This window comes from Nipponia nippon, unplaced genomic scaffold, assembly GCF_047370975.1.
Source record: "Nipponia nippon isolate SJK-2023a ecotype South Korea unplaced genomic scaffold, ASM4737097v1 scaffold_28, whole genome shotgun sequence".
NCBI lineage: Eukaryota > Metazoa > Chordata > Aves > Pelecaniformes > Threskiornithidae > Nipponia > Nipponia nippon.
Genome location: NW_028262345.1, coordinates 4853364 through 4870902, shown reverse-complemented (window position 1 = coordinate 4870902; position 17539 = coordinate 4853364). Strand labels below are relative to the sequence as shown.

Genomic DNA, 17539 nt, shown 5'->3' with positions numbered 1-17539 from the left:
AGTTTCCAGAAGCCTGCTTTCCAGACTCTTTCCAAGTCCAGTGTCCTGGCTTTGAAGAAGTATATCAAGGTAAGATTAATTAGAGGGAAGAAGGATGGTGTCCTGTATGACTGGCATTAGCTCACAAGATTATTTTGGTCTGTTGGCATTTGGTAGGAAAGACTGATGTTCCACAAGCTTCTCTGCGCCGGGAGGCCAGGTGTTAATGCCCACCCTCCCTGGCAGCGGAGCCGTCCTGCTGTCCGTTCCCCTTCTGTGGTGCTCATCAGCTTTAATGCCTGGCAACACGAGGCGCATGGAAGGTTCCTGAACCTGTAGCATATAGCTGTTGTTCCTAGGTGATTGAGAACAAGAGTGCCTGCCTGGAATCTTATTTATCCCCTTGCGTTGGCAATGAGATTTTGGGAGTAGGTAGTGTACCGACAGCACGGCTTCTGATCTGTTACGGTTTGCTTCATGCTGTTCATGCAGTGTCAGAAACAGGCTCTGCTGTTCAAATGCGTGTGGAGTTGAGACAGGCGCTTCTCCCTAAAGGCGTGCTGCGCGTGGCGTGAACGGCAGGGAGTTACAGCTATGTACCAGCAAGGATGCGATTCTGTTGAGAGCTGGGAGAGGAGAGGGGAATCCACACGTGTTGAAATCTGAATGTCCAAATACTCTGCATTTACTAGGTATGGTAATATGCAGTCTGTTGCTCACCTTTTCATATTGGAGGGAGTTTTTTTGCATTAAGAGAAGGGGAGCAGGAACAGGGCCTTGGCCGCAGCGTTTCTGGAAGGCCGAGGTATGCGCAGGGAGGGATCAGTCCTTGCTCTGATCTCAGATTTTTGTTGACCTTCACCCGTGAGAGAAATTCCTAATGAAATGTGTTGTGGAAACGCAGGGCGCGCCAGATGCGATACGGAGCTACGAAAGGCGTGTGAAGGGAGTGAACAGCGCAGCTGGTGACTGTCTGAGGCTCCAGAGCTGCACAGCTCCTCGCACCTTACTATTTTAATTCGCTGTTTGTTTTCTTTCTGTTGCCCGTTTCTCCGGTGCCACGTTTCCCACGCCGCACACCGTGCGGGTGGAGGCGCGGAGGCTCCCTGCCCCGAGGAGCCCGCGACAAGCCGGGGCCGAGGAGCGGGCCGGGGGGGAGGAGGGCGGCGGGAGAGGGAGCTGCGGGCGGGATGGGAAATGGAGAGGGAAGCCTCTCCGGCGGCGCTGCGGCCGGGCGAAGGAGGAGCGACTGTTAGTGGTGGTGGGAAGAGAAGGAAACACCCCGCCGGCCTGGAAGCGGCCGAGGCTGCGCCGGCAGGGCCCGGTGAGTGCGGGGCGGCGCGCCCCGGGCCCGCTGGGAGCCCCGAAGGAGGCGACCGGCGGGGCTGACGCGTGCCCGCCGGCGACCCCCGGGCGGCGGGGCTCGGCCCGGAGGGAAGGGGCTGGGTGAGGAGGAGCCCCTGCACCGGCGGGGACGGGAACGGCCCGCAGCAGCCAGGCGGAAACCCGGGGAGGGAGTCGGGCGGGCGGCGGCGGAAGGATACGGCAGAGGGGCGGGGGCGGGAGCGCGGCGGCCCGGAGGTACAAGCCCCCCCCGGCGGCGCAGGGGAGGGGCGAGCGCGGAGGCGGAGGCGGAGGCAGCCCGGCCCGGCCCGGCTCGGCTCGGCGCAGGCTCCGCCGGGACGCGCCGCTCCCGCCTCGCAGCAGCGCAGCTGGGCCGGAACCGGGCCGGGAGGAGCCGAGCGGAGCGGAGCGGCGGCAGGAGCGGGCCGCGCCGCCAGCGCTCGCCGCGGGACTTTGCCCCCGAACCGGGCCGGGACCGAGGCTGCGCGCAGGCCGAGAGCCGCCGGCCCAGCGGGCCGCTCTAGCTCGGGCCGAGGCGGGACAGGCGGAGCGGCGGGGCATGGACCCGCGGGCCTAAAGGCGGCGGCGGCGGCGGGGCGGCCGCCCTTCCCGACCCCCCTGCGGGCGAGCCGGCGGGCGGGGGGTCGGGGCGGGCCGGCAGCGGGACATGGGCCCCTGCGCGGCGGCGGCCCTCAGGACACCGGCAGCCGGCGGGGCGCGCCGCCCGCCCCCCGCGGCCCAGAGGCCGTAAACAGCGGCGGGGAGGGGGGGACCCCGCGGCGGGCGGGCACCCCCTCCTGCCGGCAGCCGGGCGGGGAGGTGGGCCTGCGGCCCCGCGGCCTGGGGAGCCCCGCCAGCAGCCGGCCCCGCCAGCAGCCGGCCCCGCTCCGCCGCGCCCCAGGTTTTCCCGGCCGGCCTGCCGCCTGCGCGGACACGGGGGTTCCCCTCCGCACCGAAACTCCGGACCGGTGAGGATTGGCTGCTTCGGAAGGTTTCCTTTCTCGGCAGGCGTTGCTTTTCCCCTCTTCCTTGGGGCTAAGGGAGCATCGAGGGGAACAGCTGCTTTTATTTTCTTTTTTTCTTTGTTTTTGTTGGAGTTTTTCTCGAACATCCCCCACACCCCGCTTCCGTGGTCTGGATATTCTGGGTGACTGCAAGAAGAGTTTTGGAGTTGTTTTGGAATATTTTTTTTTTTTTTCCCCGGCCCTTGAACTGAATTTGTCCTCTGTGCATGCCTCTTCTGGAGCAGGGCTGGATCCTGAACCTCGGTGCATGTGGGGGGCAAAGCCTCGTTAATATTCCTGCAGTAATAGTAAAATGTAAATTGGATAATACGACTTCTTGCCAAAGGCTCCAATGAGTGGCACACAGTCCACAATCACGGACAGGTCAGTATAAAATGAGATTCCTTGTTTTTTGTTTTTTTCTTTTCTGAAGTCTAGGCTCTTCCCAGAGCTCGCTACTTTGCATTCTGACTTTGGTGACAGCGTGACAGACGGGATCAAAAAAGCGGGATTAAATCTGAGTTTCTGGGAATCAGTACGTACCTGGGGTGGCTGACTGTCAGGGCAAGTAGGCTAACTTTGAAACTGGAGTATTTCAAGTCCATCTGCTTTCAAGCCTGCCAGGCTGACTTTGTAAGAACCAGGGATTGTAATTCAGCTTCCAGGATGGGTTGGTGCTGGGAGGAACACCAAAAGGAACTGTTCCTGTGAGAAGTTAAAGCAGGAAAAGTGACAAGAGTTTAGGGTACAGCTCGAGTCTGAACTCAAAAACCGTGTAGAGGATGCACTTGCTTCTCGTTCGGTTAAACGTTGTAGCCTTCCACAGAGAGGTCACTTTAGGTGAGGGCAGGAAGGGTAGTTGATGAGCAGGAATGTCTGCTGGTGTCTACACTACCTTAGCAGTAATCTGTTCCTTGCTTTAGATGCCTGCTCAGGCCTCTGGGCTTCTCTGCAGGTGCTGCCATGTGCATTTCATTAGAAGTCTGAGATTCTCTCACTTGTACTGGGATACTTCAGAGGCAGGGGAAAAAATGTATTTTCTCTTGTGAGGAAAAAAATCAAGTGGGAAACTTCTTACATGCTTTTGAGACAGAAGTATGGAATGAGTGTCTTCAGGTTTTTTGATGAGAGGAAAAGATACCTTTCTTGACTCTTGTAAGCTGAAAAAACTTCTCTTTCATTAAGCATTTTATTATATTCTCCTTTATTTGGTGGTTAAGGTGTGAACGTGTGTGACAGAGGCCTCACTGCTTAGGCTTTTCATGACCGATACAAGCACTTCTGGCACAGGAGAGAAACCGGTGCTGGGACAGAGGGATGATGCTTTTGGGTGCCTGAGATCACCTTTTAGACTCCAGGTGTGGGCAGGAAGAAGAGCGACCGTAGTTCTCACTTATACTTAGGCCTTTTCATGACTCCACAGGTCTAAACAGACAGTGCAGTGCCTGAATAGTGTGAAAGGCTCTAGTACAGCTCGGAATTGCATATAGTCTGTGTTTATGACTGTGCTGTTCATAGACTACAAGGTCTTTGAAACGAATTGTGTAGTATGTTTGTACTAGCGGAATAAGTGGCAAAAAAAGACTCAACTTTTTTTTCTCTTTTTGCGGTGCATGTGCATGAGATATTCTTGAGTTACAGGACCTTTTTCTTCTGTACCAGGCAAGACAGTGGCAGTAAAAAGAAGGTGAGGTTTCAGTGGGTTTGTGAGAATTTTGTCACATATTTAAGAGCCTAGGTCTTACGGCAGGTTGCAAGATATCAAAAGGAACGACAGGATTTTCATACCAAGAAGCAGTTGAGCGATGCATGGGAAGGAAAAACATGAGGACAGGGAATTCAATTTGCTTGTTAGTAAAACAAAATACTTTCCATTATTGAATTGGAACAGCCAAATTGAAAATGTGGCGGAGACAAAAATGGCTCATTTCGTTTTGCTTTCAGTCATGTCAAGAGGATGTTTCTGTTTGGTGTTCCATTAAGGTTCTGGTTCAAAAGACTTTTAATGTCAGGTAAGGAGCTGCCTCCACATGGCAGTGAGAGCTTTCTGGCGGTGAGGTTGTGTGATGGTTGGGGGAATGCGGAGAAGCAGGGCCTGGTCTTGCTACTTCTCTTCACCTCTGCCCGAAGGAACCCCAGCTCTGGGGGTGCGAAGGGAATTCAGTCATCGTGACCCATTTATTCCCCAGCTGAACCTTTCAGCAGAGTGCCGGATGAGGTGGTGGTGTGTGTTCTCATCGTGTGGACCTCTGCTTACTAGTGTCGGGAGCGAGGCTGCTCCATGCTATCTACAGCATTGTGCAGGATCTGGAGGGGGCTGGTTTTCGGTCACTGTTGTCCTAGCAGTACATTGGTGAAAAGCTTGCTTTCCGATTATGCCCAGCAAGCCTCTGTATCGCCTCTTTAAATCCGGCTCTTCAGCTCGGAACGTAAAGCAGGTGCAATATAAATAAACTCGATGCTTCTAGTGTCATTAGATCTACATGGTATAAATCGTATGACATGTTAAATTCACTCCGTATTTATCGGTGACCTTCCTTGGTGGGATTGGGTTGGGAACTGCCTTAAACCAGAAAAACCCAGCTTGCATCTGTGCCAAATGGTATTATGAATATAATGGGGTAGCATGGGCCTACATTTTTCTCCACATTAGCTTTACGTATTTGCATTTTACATATGTATAGCAGCTTAAATCCCTGTTACAGACAGCAAATATTTCCTTTTGTATCCCTTCAGTTTAAGATGGCAATCATACCGTGTGTTTTGATAGCTGTTTGACATTTTCCTTGCCTGGGTAGCACTTGTCCCACCCTTTACGTGTTTTTGTGTCTTTCACATTCTTGTTGATGATGTCACGTATGGCATTAAAGTATATGTAAATTAGAAGGCATGTATGAATGGCCATTTCTAGTGCTGTTCTGTAGCCAGTATGATAAATGATTTTTCTCATTAAGCCCCCTCCTTCCCCCCCCGCTTTTTTTTTCTCATAGCTTTTTCATCTTTTTGCCAAGAAAGTTCAATGGATTTTAGTGTCTGAGGCTATGCTGAAATACAGTCATGCCAGTTCCCATCTCATGTGTCTGGGTTAACTTTCTCTTTTGGTCCCAACCTTAACCCAGTTAATTTTGATAATAGTTATGCTGCATCCCTGAGTTGGATTCTGTTACCCAACTGGCTCACGAAGCAACATCGCTTTCTTGCGTGTTTTTCCTCCAGCGTCTTAAGACTTCAGGGAAGTGAGTGCCTGGGGGAATGGGGAATACCAGGTATTAAATGAAAAGACATAACAGATGTTAAGACTTCTGAGAGTGTAATGACTGTTCAGCAAAGTTACTGAAGAAGCACCTGAGACGTGCTGTTCCCGGTCAGCTACTCAGCATTTGGAGAAACCTGTAAAGGGCACTAGCAGAAAAAACATTATCTTGTAATGTAGTACTTGAGATTTAGAAATACATAAGCAAAAAGTGGTCCAGGATAGCCATGGTGCCCTGCCTGGCCTCTGATGGTATGAGAGAGTCAGAACTTTAAGCAGTGACATTTACTTCCCCTTATTTCTTTCAGCGTGTTCTTTTACTTTGTCGGCTGCTTCTTTTCATAATCCTGTTGCCCAGTGGACCATATCAAACAATTCATCTTCAGCCTTATTGCTTTGCCACTTTATGTTTGTAAACATTCACACCCTCTTAATTTAATCCTCTCTTAGCTGTGCTGTATTTGTTCAGACGCCTCCTAAGGTGGCATTTATCTTGCTTAACTTAATAAGGCTTTGAGGTAGACGTCTCTATCTGAGCTGTTCGCCTAGATTGCCTTTATAGTTAGTGGAAGAAAATAGGCACATCCAGGGGACCATTTCTTATCCTAAAGTAGGTATCTAAAATTGGTCAGGTGAATGACAGAATGCCCGCTTGCTTTCATCCAGCTCTGGATTTAGGTGAGATTTGCCATACCTTTTAGCCTGAAAATTTCTGGTTTTTTTGTTCCAAAAATTCCTATGTAGTTACTAGTGCCACATTGGATTTTTGTTGCTGGATGCTGTTTTGGGCTGTCAGTGTGAGGATTTTGGAAGGGGGAGATGGGAGTACAGGGACCATTCAAGGCTAGCTTTGGGACTCACTCTGCCTAGTGGATGGCTGGGTAGGGTGTGTTTTCCTGTTACTTCTGTGAGACTGCGTGTGAGCGTGCCCGCATTCGCTCACTTCAGAGCTCTTCTGTCCCAGACGCGCTTGGGCAGCCGGCTGGCTTTGGGCGTTGCTCTGTTCTGCCGTTTGAGGCAGGCGACACATGGCTGAGCGAGATAAGGGTTTTATTCTTTGCAAGGACATACTGGGACCGGGATGAAATTCAGCCATTTGCAGGCTCTGGTTGGCTACTAAAGGATGATCAGAACTCTGCTGTATCCTGTTATGACACTAAAGAAACATTTGTATGCGATTACTTTTTTTTTTTTTGTGTGTGTGTGTCTCGTAGTTAACTGTATTTCTCTTCTGTAACCATTCCAGACACGCTGCAGAGTTGAGCAACTGCACGGCTACGGAACTTGCTTTATGTTTCTCTCTGTTTATTAAAGCACAATAAAAGAATGGAGGCTCCTGCTGCTTTCGCAGTACCTTGTTGAGGAACTGATGACTCTTCCTATGTAGTTGCTTGCAAATGAGTTTTATTTATAACAGTGCTGTAGTTTCTGTTGCTATGATTGGAAAAATAGGAGAGGCAGAATTTACACATAATTACCCTTGAGAGGTTTTAATTGCCGATTTGCTTCTGACTTGGTACTAAAATAGACCTAATTGTTTCTTATCTGCTTAGATGCACTTTCCCTGTCTTTGGCTGTTTGTTAAGTCCCTGTAGTAACTGGGACTGCTTTAACTGTATGGTGGGGAAAAGGGGTTTTATTTTTTCCAGCAGAATAAGGGTAAGAACTTCATAGAAAGTCACGCTTTAGTGTTATTGAGAAGCTAGATGTTATTATCATGCATTTATTTAATTAGTAGAGTTTGTGAGATCTAATATTTATGGAAAGCTGCAGCACAACGTCTGTTTCTATGGACTAAAAAATGTGATAGTCATCGAGGCAAGTCTTCTTGTGCTTTCCATCGTTGTGCCTTCACCATGTTTGCAAATTAGTAGTTGACATAGTTTGTGCATAAATTAATTTTTTATTTTGCTTTTACTGAAGCTGTCAGAAGAGAGTACTGTCTGTGAAGTTTACTATTGGCTAGGAAGCAAATGCTACCAGTTCATGCTGCGTAGTTTATTAGGGTTTTTACCGGAGACAGAAGTTGAGGTGAGCTTGATTTTCTAGTTTTGAATAGAGCTGTGGGCGTCATGATTATTTGGGTGGAGGCAGGAATGATATTTCATCTGTTAGCCCAATTGTATAATTCTCCCTGTGCATATAACTCCTATTATGGCATTTATTAGTGTTTCAGATAGATAGATTAGGAATGGTACTGGGATGTAGGCTACTTCAGTTTTAGACTTCTAAAAATCTTGTCCAGATTCACAGGAATCAGGGTGCGATACATTTAGCAGCAAAAAAATACTCGCTGGAGTTGATTATGGAAAGCCTAGACGGTATGAGGGATTGCATGAAAAGTCTGGAGAAATGGTCTGGTGATAATCTGAGCTCTTCAGATACCATTCCTGTCAAAGTGACATCCATAGGGACGTAGGTAAACATGAAACATATAAACCCTGCTGCAAGATCGAGCGACCTCTTTGACTTTTCCAGCCTGATACAGTCTGTTCTACAGAGAACTCTGACTTACCATGGTAGTGTTTGAGTGCTGGTAGTGTGTTGATACAACTCATGACTGTCATGTATGGGTTGTCCTTCTCCGTGTTGCACCCCTCCCCTTTCCTCCCCTGGAATGTTGTTTGCACATTGGAGTGCTTTAAGATCACTGTTCTGTTTTGTTAATGCCTGCTGCTGTCCTGTGTAGAGATGCTTGAGAAGAAACGTGCATCTTACCCTTGGAGCAGAAGTTGCTGAGGTCACTGGTGAGCTTTGTGGGTGTTCATTTGTGATCTTCTCAGACCAATCTTTATAAAACCGACTTCTGTATTGATGAACATGACCCATATAGGAGAAGAGTTTCTTGGTCCTTGAGGGTGGCAGCATTCACTACAGCCTTCCTACTGGAAGGCAAAGCAGTCTTCTGGTTACTCGCAGAACTATTCTGTATCATATTGTAAAAGTAGTGATTTAGGCATTGAAGATTATTTGGCGGTCCATCTGAAGGTAGTATAGAGCATTCATGTATTTGCCTGGGGAAAGCGGTGCAGACACCTGTACCAGTTATTTTACATATTTCATGACTCTATCGCAAGATCTTTTGATTATTTCAAGAAGTGGGGTCTCCTAGTAATTTGTGCCTTAAGCATTTGGTGTGAATCCTGTTCAGTGAGTAGCTTCAGTGCCTGCTTCTGTTTCCCTGCTTTCCCAAGAAGCTTTGGAGTATAATCAACACGATTTTTTACATTAACTGTTTTTTTTCCCCATTTTTTCCACAGCGGTCTAGGTAGCATTGTTTGGCTCTCGTGGTTACAACCATCAACCCCCACCCTGGCCAGCCCAGTGCTATAGCTTGTAGTTATGCAAAGTGTCTCCAAGACGGACAGTGTTTGCCTTGGTCTGGAGACTGAATTCTCCACTTAAATCTCTAGCTGGTCCTTCTGGGTCACCGGGGAAGTATGTTGGCTGCGCTGCTTGAAAGATAAGCTTAGGCTCTTGCTTTCAAGGCTCTATCCTTCAGGTTTCTCATTGAATACCTCTTCCTTCCCTCTGAAATTAACAGTAGGGGACTTATTAATGAATCCCATTTGTATTATCCTTGGGTTTCTAGACTGCGTGATCTGAGATGCTAATAAAAATGCTTCTTGTAGCATTCCTAAGGCTCTGCAAATATTCCTCTGCCTAAGCACTCTCCCTTTGTTCACTTTAGTCCTGATATTTTATCTACTTTGAGATAACTAGATCTTTCTTGTGTAAGAGATGTCAATAGCACTAAGAGAAAATAGACTTGAATGCATACTTTCTGGTAGGTGATGCTGTGTTCTGTGGCCCTGTTCTGGATAATTACTAGGTTTAAAGAATAGAAGTGTTAGTTCATGTCTCAGCTTGTTTAAACTAAGGGTCAGGAGCCTGGATGTAGATGAAGTCTTAATGTCAGAAGAGAGGGCTCAAAATAAGGACAGGGGAAGCAGTAGCAAAGTAATTAGTGAAATGAAAAGGGGTGTAAAACCTGCGGTGTTTGATTAAGAATGTACAAGGGATAAAATACAAGGCAGGATATAGACAAAATAGGAACAGCACACTTAGAAAAAGACAGGAAGAAACAAGGTTTACTCATTTTTCTTTTAAAAGAAAACATTTAAAAATAAATATATTAAAAATGACAGGAAAAAGCAATGTCCTTATGTTTAAAATGTAAGCATAAGTATAAATAGTAAAAACAAAACAAACAATGTTCAGACTGTGATATTCACAAATTGTCTACTAAACATCACTTATGCTTTGTTATTACTCTGCATCCTTTCCTTGAGTATTTTCAGTATTGTGTCTGTTTGACTTTTAAGACCAATGGGCAGGAACCCTTTCTTGTGTAGTCACGCCATTTAGCAAAATTTGATGGTAAATAAGAAACGTTGCTGTTTACATCTGTTGGCAAATGTTTAAATATTATCTGTGTGACTATTTTAAGCTTTGTTTTGACAACACTGAAACTTCTGGGCTCTGTGATGTCAGCTGGTAAGGCACTTTGTTAAATTGCTCTGGCACTGGAAAAGCAAATGAATGGTGTCCTTCCTGAGGCTGAATACCTGAGGTGGAAAAGATCCTAAGGCATAGCACGTGAGTTCCTGTACTTGAAGTAATTTGGTTGTAGTCTGTCTGGATCATTGTCTTGTTACTTGTTGAGTGTCCTGCTGAAGATAGGCAGTGTCCCTTGCAGGACTGGCATGCTAACAGTGTGTGCTGTCCTGGAAGTGGCACTGGGGTCTCAGTTCATTTAAGGGTTCAGAAAAACTAAACCTTTTATGATCAGGGAACAGGGCTATGTAAAAGATGGACTGAACTGTGTGAATTGAGCAAAAGGGCCTCTTTTGGTGGTTATAAAGAAGTTGCAGTGTTGATGCTAGAAACCTAAGCGAGAATCCCCAGGTTACAGGAGTTCTTTGTTGCTCTCAGTTGGCACAAGAAATGTGTATGCAAGAGCAAGACTCAAGCTGGTTTCGGTCTGCTCCTAAGCTCTTGAAATATGTATTGGAAGTCTTCAGAGATACTGGTGGAAATCTTAATTTTATCCAAGTGCTGTTCCTCCTTGAAACCGTGAGTAGCAGCACAACTATTCTTGTTTATGTGAGAAGCAGATGTTGAATTTATTTGCAGACTGTGAATCTTGGTTTGTGGTATCACAGGCAATCATTTTACCAAGAGCTTGGGTGACTTCCCGAGATGAACCAGCAACCTATGAAGAGTTAGATACTCTTTTATGGAGTCCTGAGTGAGCTGTAGTGCTGGAAGGGGGTTGGAAGGCTTAGGTGGCACCTGAGTTGACCTGAGCAAGCATTTCCCAGTCTGGAGGAAAATACCCATCTATTTAATAAAGCACTAGACTGATCCGAGACAGGTACAGGATTCTGAGTCCACCGCTCCCATAAACATGCAAGCTTCAACCTGCAGGGTTACCTAAAGTATCTGATGGCTGCTTGAAAGCCTTCTTACCCTGTTATGATAGTGGCTGTTAGTGTAGCTCATTGGCAAGACATCAGACGAGGCGTCTCCTCTCAGTACTGCTGTGGCACAGCGGCACCATTGCACGCTTCTGTTGTGCCCAGATGCAAAAGAATATTCTGATGAGTAGGGACTGAGATCAAAGCTACCAGAAAAGCGTTGGAAAAAGGGGAAGAGAAGAGAATTGAAGGAGGGAAGCTATAATGAGCGAGGAGAAAAAGGAAATAGGAAAAAGCTGCAATGTAAGACATGGGAAAGTCAATAGGAAATGAGTGAGAGGGAGAGACATGGGAGAGGTGGTGGCAGCTGCCAGATAGGAGAGAGGTTTCCTGTCTGCCAGTGCATTTTGAAGGCACACGTCAGCCGTAAAGGACTAAGGCCTGCTGGTGTAAGGCAAAAACCCCTGACAAGCCAGGGCTACAACTGTTTTGAGTTTTCTGTGGAGGACTGAAGATGTGTGTTTGGTGTCTGGGAGTACCTGTCTATTTCTTGAGGAGGCTCTGCGGTTTGGGACCAGAAAACTCTTTCAGCCGTTGTAATGCCTTCTAAAATGCTGCTCAGGTTTGAGTGACAGCAAGTCCCATGTGACAGTATTCGAACCATGATGATAATACTTCCTGCTCTTTTGTTAAGTGACTTTCAAACTTGGTGCTTGCGAGTAAGAAAATAATGCGGTTTTCTGATCTCTGATAGCATATTTCTTTCTGCCTTCTGAAAAATTATGATTATCTGATGTCCCAAATTAGGCAGTGACTTCAGCCAAAAGCCTTCAGCTGTTCTTCTCAGGTCGTTTCTGGTTTTGAGAGAGTGATTTTTCCCTGCTGCTGCAGTCTGCTGTGTAGCCATGTAGCCTGACTTAGGTAGGCAGCATCATAACAACTTTGGAAAAAATTTTCGGGGGCAACTGTAATAGAAGGGGATGAATTTATGTGATGTGAGCTCCATAAATGTAAAGGTGGTGGGGAATGATGGTTTATCAGAAATACTTCTGTGTCAAGGATAAAAGTTCTTAGGTTAGAGATCTCATAATGATGAACTGCAGCTCTCAAGTTGGCAATTTGTTCTTGCTGTCTGTTGAGAGACACAAAATGATAGGTTGTGGTTTGCCCTGCGTAGTCCCTGCGGTTTCAGTAGCGGAAGTGGTTCATGTGGGTGCAGATCCGATCTTAGCAAACCAACAAGCTCAATCATTTTGGCTGGTGGAGGTGGTATGGGGATACTGCAGCGAGAGCTGTCTGCAATTGTTGTGGGATTTTCTTTGTTGTAAGGATGTGTTAAAGTCTGTAGGGCACTGGCAAAACAAATACCTTTGTCGCAGACTTCTTCTCTACCCTTGCGTTAGAACCTTCAGCAGTAAAAGAAGGTATCTTGTAAGAGTTGGGAAATGGGTACATGATCTAAAAGAACTTTGCTCTGTATCTGGCCTAGTTGCTTCAGTGGTGGGTGCCTTGGTTTGATAATACTTACTCCATGGTTGGTAAGTATAATGTTGCCAAGTACTGCAGCCTTTTGAGTAGTATTGAAAGCCCACAGTTTTACACTCAGATACGTCAGGTCTGTGAAGTTATGTAAAATGTTCAGCCCACTCACATTATGGAAATTTTTGTGAGAATAAAACCTTGTAATACTTGGCGGGGGGGAGAAAGCAAGCATACTTTTCTGTTCTTCCAGTGTGGAAAGATGTAGGAATGTTGGTGATAGCTTTAAACGCTAGAGTGCTGTTTACTTTGGATGTTAACCAGTGCAACTTCAGCTCTATGTATTGCGTAGCAAACCTTGACCTCCCCTCCCTTTTCCTTTTAGTAGACGACTTATCAAGTTTTGCACTCATCAGAGAGACATTAACTATGTTTTTTGGTGCCTGCACCTGTTCACTCATGCTTTTGACTCCCCCTCCATAGATGGGGTATCTGGCTGTGCCTTGTCCTTAGTAATCCAGATGTGCAGTCCCTGGTTTAGGCCGGAAAAACGCTTCTTTCCTGGTGGTGTGAAACGGACTTGCCCGGTTGTGAGACACAGTAATGCTGCCTGGCGGGTGCCAGGCGAAGGGAAAGAGTTGCTGTGCGCTGATCGCAGCTTGTTTTGACAGTCAGCACCAGCCTTACCGGAGGAGGCTGGCGCTCTCAGCAGAGCTCCTGGGTTGCATGTGAAGCAGAAGCAGATAATTAAGCTTAGCTAGAAGGGGGAGAGGAAACAGCCTTGCAACAGGTTCGAGTTTTGGGCAGCCTGCAAATCTAAATGCTCTTGCTGGAATTCAGCCAGATGGAGAGAACCTGCCCCTTTCCCCCTCCCTTTTGTTTTTCTTTTCTAAAATTTTTTTTTTTTTTTATCATCATGGCTCTGCAGCTACTGGGAGGCAGCTTCACTGAGCCTGCTTGCTTACCGCAATGACAAGAACATCACAGTAGCTCAGAGTGTGCTGAAAATCTTGCTCCATCTGTTGCTCTTCATATGTGGAGAAAATGGCTCCTTCAGGTCTATAACATGCTTCTTGGAATATTGATGGATTTTGATCAGTTGTTGGATCAGCAAATGGCTTCAGAAACTTGCTGAAGTTTACTTTGCCAAAATGAGTTGTTTCCACTGCTTTTATTGGGAAGTGGGAATATATTTTCCCAAAAATAAGTGTTTATTTAGAGTGTATGTAGGGATTTAGGGTTTTGTTTTGTTTTTAATGGAATGTCTTTTAGATCAGAACTGCAATTGACCCCAAAAGAGCATTTCAACAGCTAGGTAAAGAGGAAAAAAAAAACCAAAGAACATGCAAATAATGGGTTTTGGGTTTTTTTGTTTGTTTGTTTATTTAAAAAAAAGATTTGTAATTGGTTGTGAGGACAGGCACAAAGGGACTCTAGACACTTCAAACAAGGACTGTTCTGTTCAGGGACCTTGTTTATTTAAATCCCAATGTGAAATCTCTTCATCTTCTTCTCAAAGTTGTATTTGGATCAGTTTGCTGTAGTAGTAAATTTGAAATACAATGATGAGCTGTATGGCAATGAGAAGCCTACTCAAATATCTGGGACCCAAAAATGGAAAGCTTGCTTCCTGTGGGATTTTAAGAAATACTTTGTCTCAGTCGTGCTCGGGCTAGGAACATTCCTGAAGGTGGTCGCATGCTCTGCGAATCCACGAGCTCTGCGTCCTCCCTTTGTCTCTGTTACCTCTCCAGCTGCGTGCTCACTGGATATAGATGTCAGGCTGCATGAATCTGGCACAGGAATAACAGATCTGTGGGGCAGCCCTTTGTCAGTGACAAATACTTTGGCTGTCACCGTGGCCCCAGGATCTGTTTCTCAATGGTGTCAACCCAATTCAGTTGCATGATAATGTGCAGGAAGAAATGCCCAGTAGCAAATGAATTTTGTCTTGTAAGATTGCGAGCCGCCTCTGCTCTCCCCCTCCTTGCTCTTTTCCATCACGTGGAGATGTTTGCTTTAGATTAAAGTACTTCTGTTGGCATCCTGGTGTTTTCCATGCTGCAGTGGGTCTGATTACATACATTGCATTTCAGAACCCTGGGCAGAAAATACCTTGGAAGAAATTGCCTTACTGCGGGCCGTTCACAAATGTAAAGAAAACTGTATTTCCTTTACTGATTTAATGCACCGAGTACTGATGTTTTGCTGGTGACCAGTGCTTAATTTTTATGTTTGCAAGTTTCTTGCATATGTGGTTACTTAAGCTCAGCCGTTGGTTATGGTGATAACACAACTTTTTGTTAAATCCTGGAAGGATGTTTGACTGTGGACAACTGCTGATGGGTAGTGAACATGGTCAGTTAATACAGTTTAGCGGGAATTGGAGAGGGAGGTCTGTATATTGGCATTTGGAGCATGCTTTGATACGACATTGAGGGAGTTTGTGGTTTTGCGCAAGCATAGATGACTTTCAGATCTAGCTGATAAGAAGTATATTAAAGTTTCTGTAGGTAAGCTGCTGCATGCTCTGCTTAAATGGAAATGATAGTACTTAATTTTGTATATTTCATGATCAAATATTATCTGAAAAGCAGCTGCAATGACTGTGTTAAAATTTGCCAGGTTTTAGCACTATTGCCCCTCCAGAGCCTGCAGCAGGAAGTGTCTCGTGTGGCTGCAGCAGTACTCAGCTGGTGAGCAAATATTAAAAAATTCAGATGAATCAGCTACCAGGCCCCACTAAAGTGCTGGCCTGCCTCTTTGAGGAAATGTACTGTCGTAATTATACTGGTATAACGAGCTATGTGAACGCTCTTGCTTTGGAATTTCAAAGTCAGAGGCAGATGCACTGTTGTAGTTAAAATGGTAAAGCTTTCTGGCAAGATCGAAAATCTTCTTTTTCTCTCTGCCCATCTCCTGACCCCTTGCATGGCTTCAGTGGTGTGCTTTAGGCATGATGATCGCTGTGAAGGGGGAGATGGAGAGCCCTGGAAAAGACTGTTGATTATGCGTTGGCTTGAGGGCAGAGGAGAAATTGTCAATAGGACAGACTCTGAAATGAAATTAATTCTAGGAGAGATAAACTGGTATTTGGCTCGTAGACAATGTCTGGAAACACTGTGAACTCTAAATATCAGTGGTTGTATGTTCCTTGTCGCACTGAAGCGATGAGAGAATGAAAGTATGTTCAAGTGCATTAAAGAAATGGATTTCTGCATTTTCAGAAGCTGGGGCTATGAATACAGGTATTGCTACCTTGCATTTTGGTGTGGGTTTTTTTTTTTTCTTCCCCCCTCCCCCCCGCTTTTAGAATTGGGGAGTGTAAGGCTACAGATGTGGAATACGGTAATGATAAAGCCGGTGCTGACTTGCTTATGGGGTCAACATTTTGATGCAGTTCATGTCCTTTAATTTTTTTATATGTATTGTACTGTAAAGCTGGGCAGGATGACATGTAACGGTGAGTTGAGAACAACTTGCAGAATCCTTTGGAAAGAATAAGTCAAGCTCCCCCGCCCAGTTCTCGATATATAGTGAGTAGTCGGTAGAGTTTTTTTAGGCCTGAAAGTATTTCTTGCTGAAAATTTCCAGCTCTGGAGTGTACCATAACAAGGTATTGAGTACTGAAACCGTGTTATTGGTCTTGTGTTTTTATCTCTTTGAATTATGACACAATTTTAGCAACTATGTTCAGCAGTTTGCTATGAATGAAGTAGATTTTGTCTTAGAAAATGGAGTATCCCTGTTCTCATTTTTCTCTCTTTTCAAATTGTCAACTATACAATAATTACTTGTCTCTCTCTTTAGTTTAGTAGGCTGTTTTGGCATTGATTCAAGTTTGAATTTAGTGACTGGCGTGAATATCATATTTTGGAGCTGGTTTGGGTTTTTTTGTTTTGTTTTTGTTTTTTTTTTTTTTTCCATAGCAGGCTTACTGGAATCGGTTGAACTTAATTCAATGACAGGATAAGCAAAAATTTGTTTAGATAGGCTGTTCTGAAATGTTTAATGCCGTCTAAAATTGCTCATGGTAAAAGATCAAGGAAGGAAACGGTATGACCTTTTAAATGAAGCTCCATATATCCCATTTTCCTATGCCAGAAGTCAGCCCAGACAATGAGAGACTGAAAGAATTACGGTTCTCTTTCATAAGGGATCTTTCACTTTTTCCTTTTACAGATAGGTATTTTTTTGGTCGCGTCACAGATTTAGCAGACTTTATAGCTGTCTTTTGATCAGTTTCCATATATGTACCAGAACTTTCTTATTTGAATTACTGTCTGTAGAAAATTGTCCAGTAGCGTGTTGTGTGTCACAGTAGAAAATGGTGAGTCCTTCTGTAATTTTTTTCTTTGGTTAGCAGGTTCTTCACTTCGGTAATATCTATTATTAGTAAATGCTTGCAATTAACAATTGTGCTTAAAGTTTTAATGACTTCGGTGCTTTCTTCTTTGAAGATGATTTTTTTTTTTTAAGCACTGCATTTTGTTTAGGGTTAATGCAGCCATGCGTTAAAAACAGTCAGATGTGGTTCGGTCTTGTAATGATTGACCCTGTAAAGTAGGTTGCCAGTCTGATCCTGACTTGTGCTGATACGTGCTTCTCAGTCAGCTGGCTGGAGCCGGAAAGGTGGTTTTGTTCAGAGCAGACCTAGAGGATCTGTACGGTGAATCATTCAGTGAGGTGCATGGTAAATTGGATTCTATCTCAAGCAATCAAGAGCTGTTATGTTTTCTTATCCTCTACCCCTGCTTTTGTATTTTCCCACCCAATTTCTCTCATGTCTAAATCATTCTCGCTTTTTCCTTTGTAAGTAGAGCTTCACTGCAGCTTGTCCTACATTTGATTTGATCTCCTCTTGTTTCTTCTATGCCAGTTTTTAATTTGGATTTTGCCTGGCATTCTACAGATGCTGTCCCTTGAGTTTCACATAGTGACTGCTGAAGCTGTGTCCACCGATGTACTTAGAAAGTTGGGGGTATTTCTTAGGGGGTTCTCATCTGGTATCTAGGATCCTAACAGCATTCGGTTCACTCTCATGGAGCAAAATGCTCTGA

The 17539-nt window shown here is 45.4% G+C and overlaps 1 protein-coding gene across 2 annotated transcripts in view; it reads left to right on the top strand.

Moving 5' to 3' along the window:
- The first annotated feature begins 1610 nt into the window (after nt 1-1610).
- ARHGEF12 (Rho guanine nucleotide exchange factor 12) overlaps nt 1611-17539 on the top strand; it is an 81379-nt gene continuing 65450 nt past the window's right edge. For both annotated transcript variants that reach the window (XM_087763337.1, XM_087763335.1), the window contains exon 1: nt 1611-2711. In XM_087763337.1, coding sequence (XP_087619463.1) covers nt 2680-2711 — 32 coding nt within the window. In that variant the 5' untranslated portion in view covers nt 1611-2679. The remainder of the gene's footprint in view (nt 2712-17539) is intronic.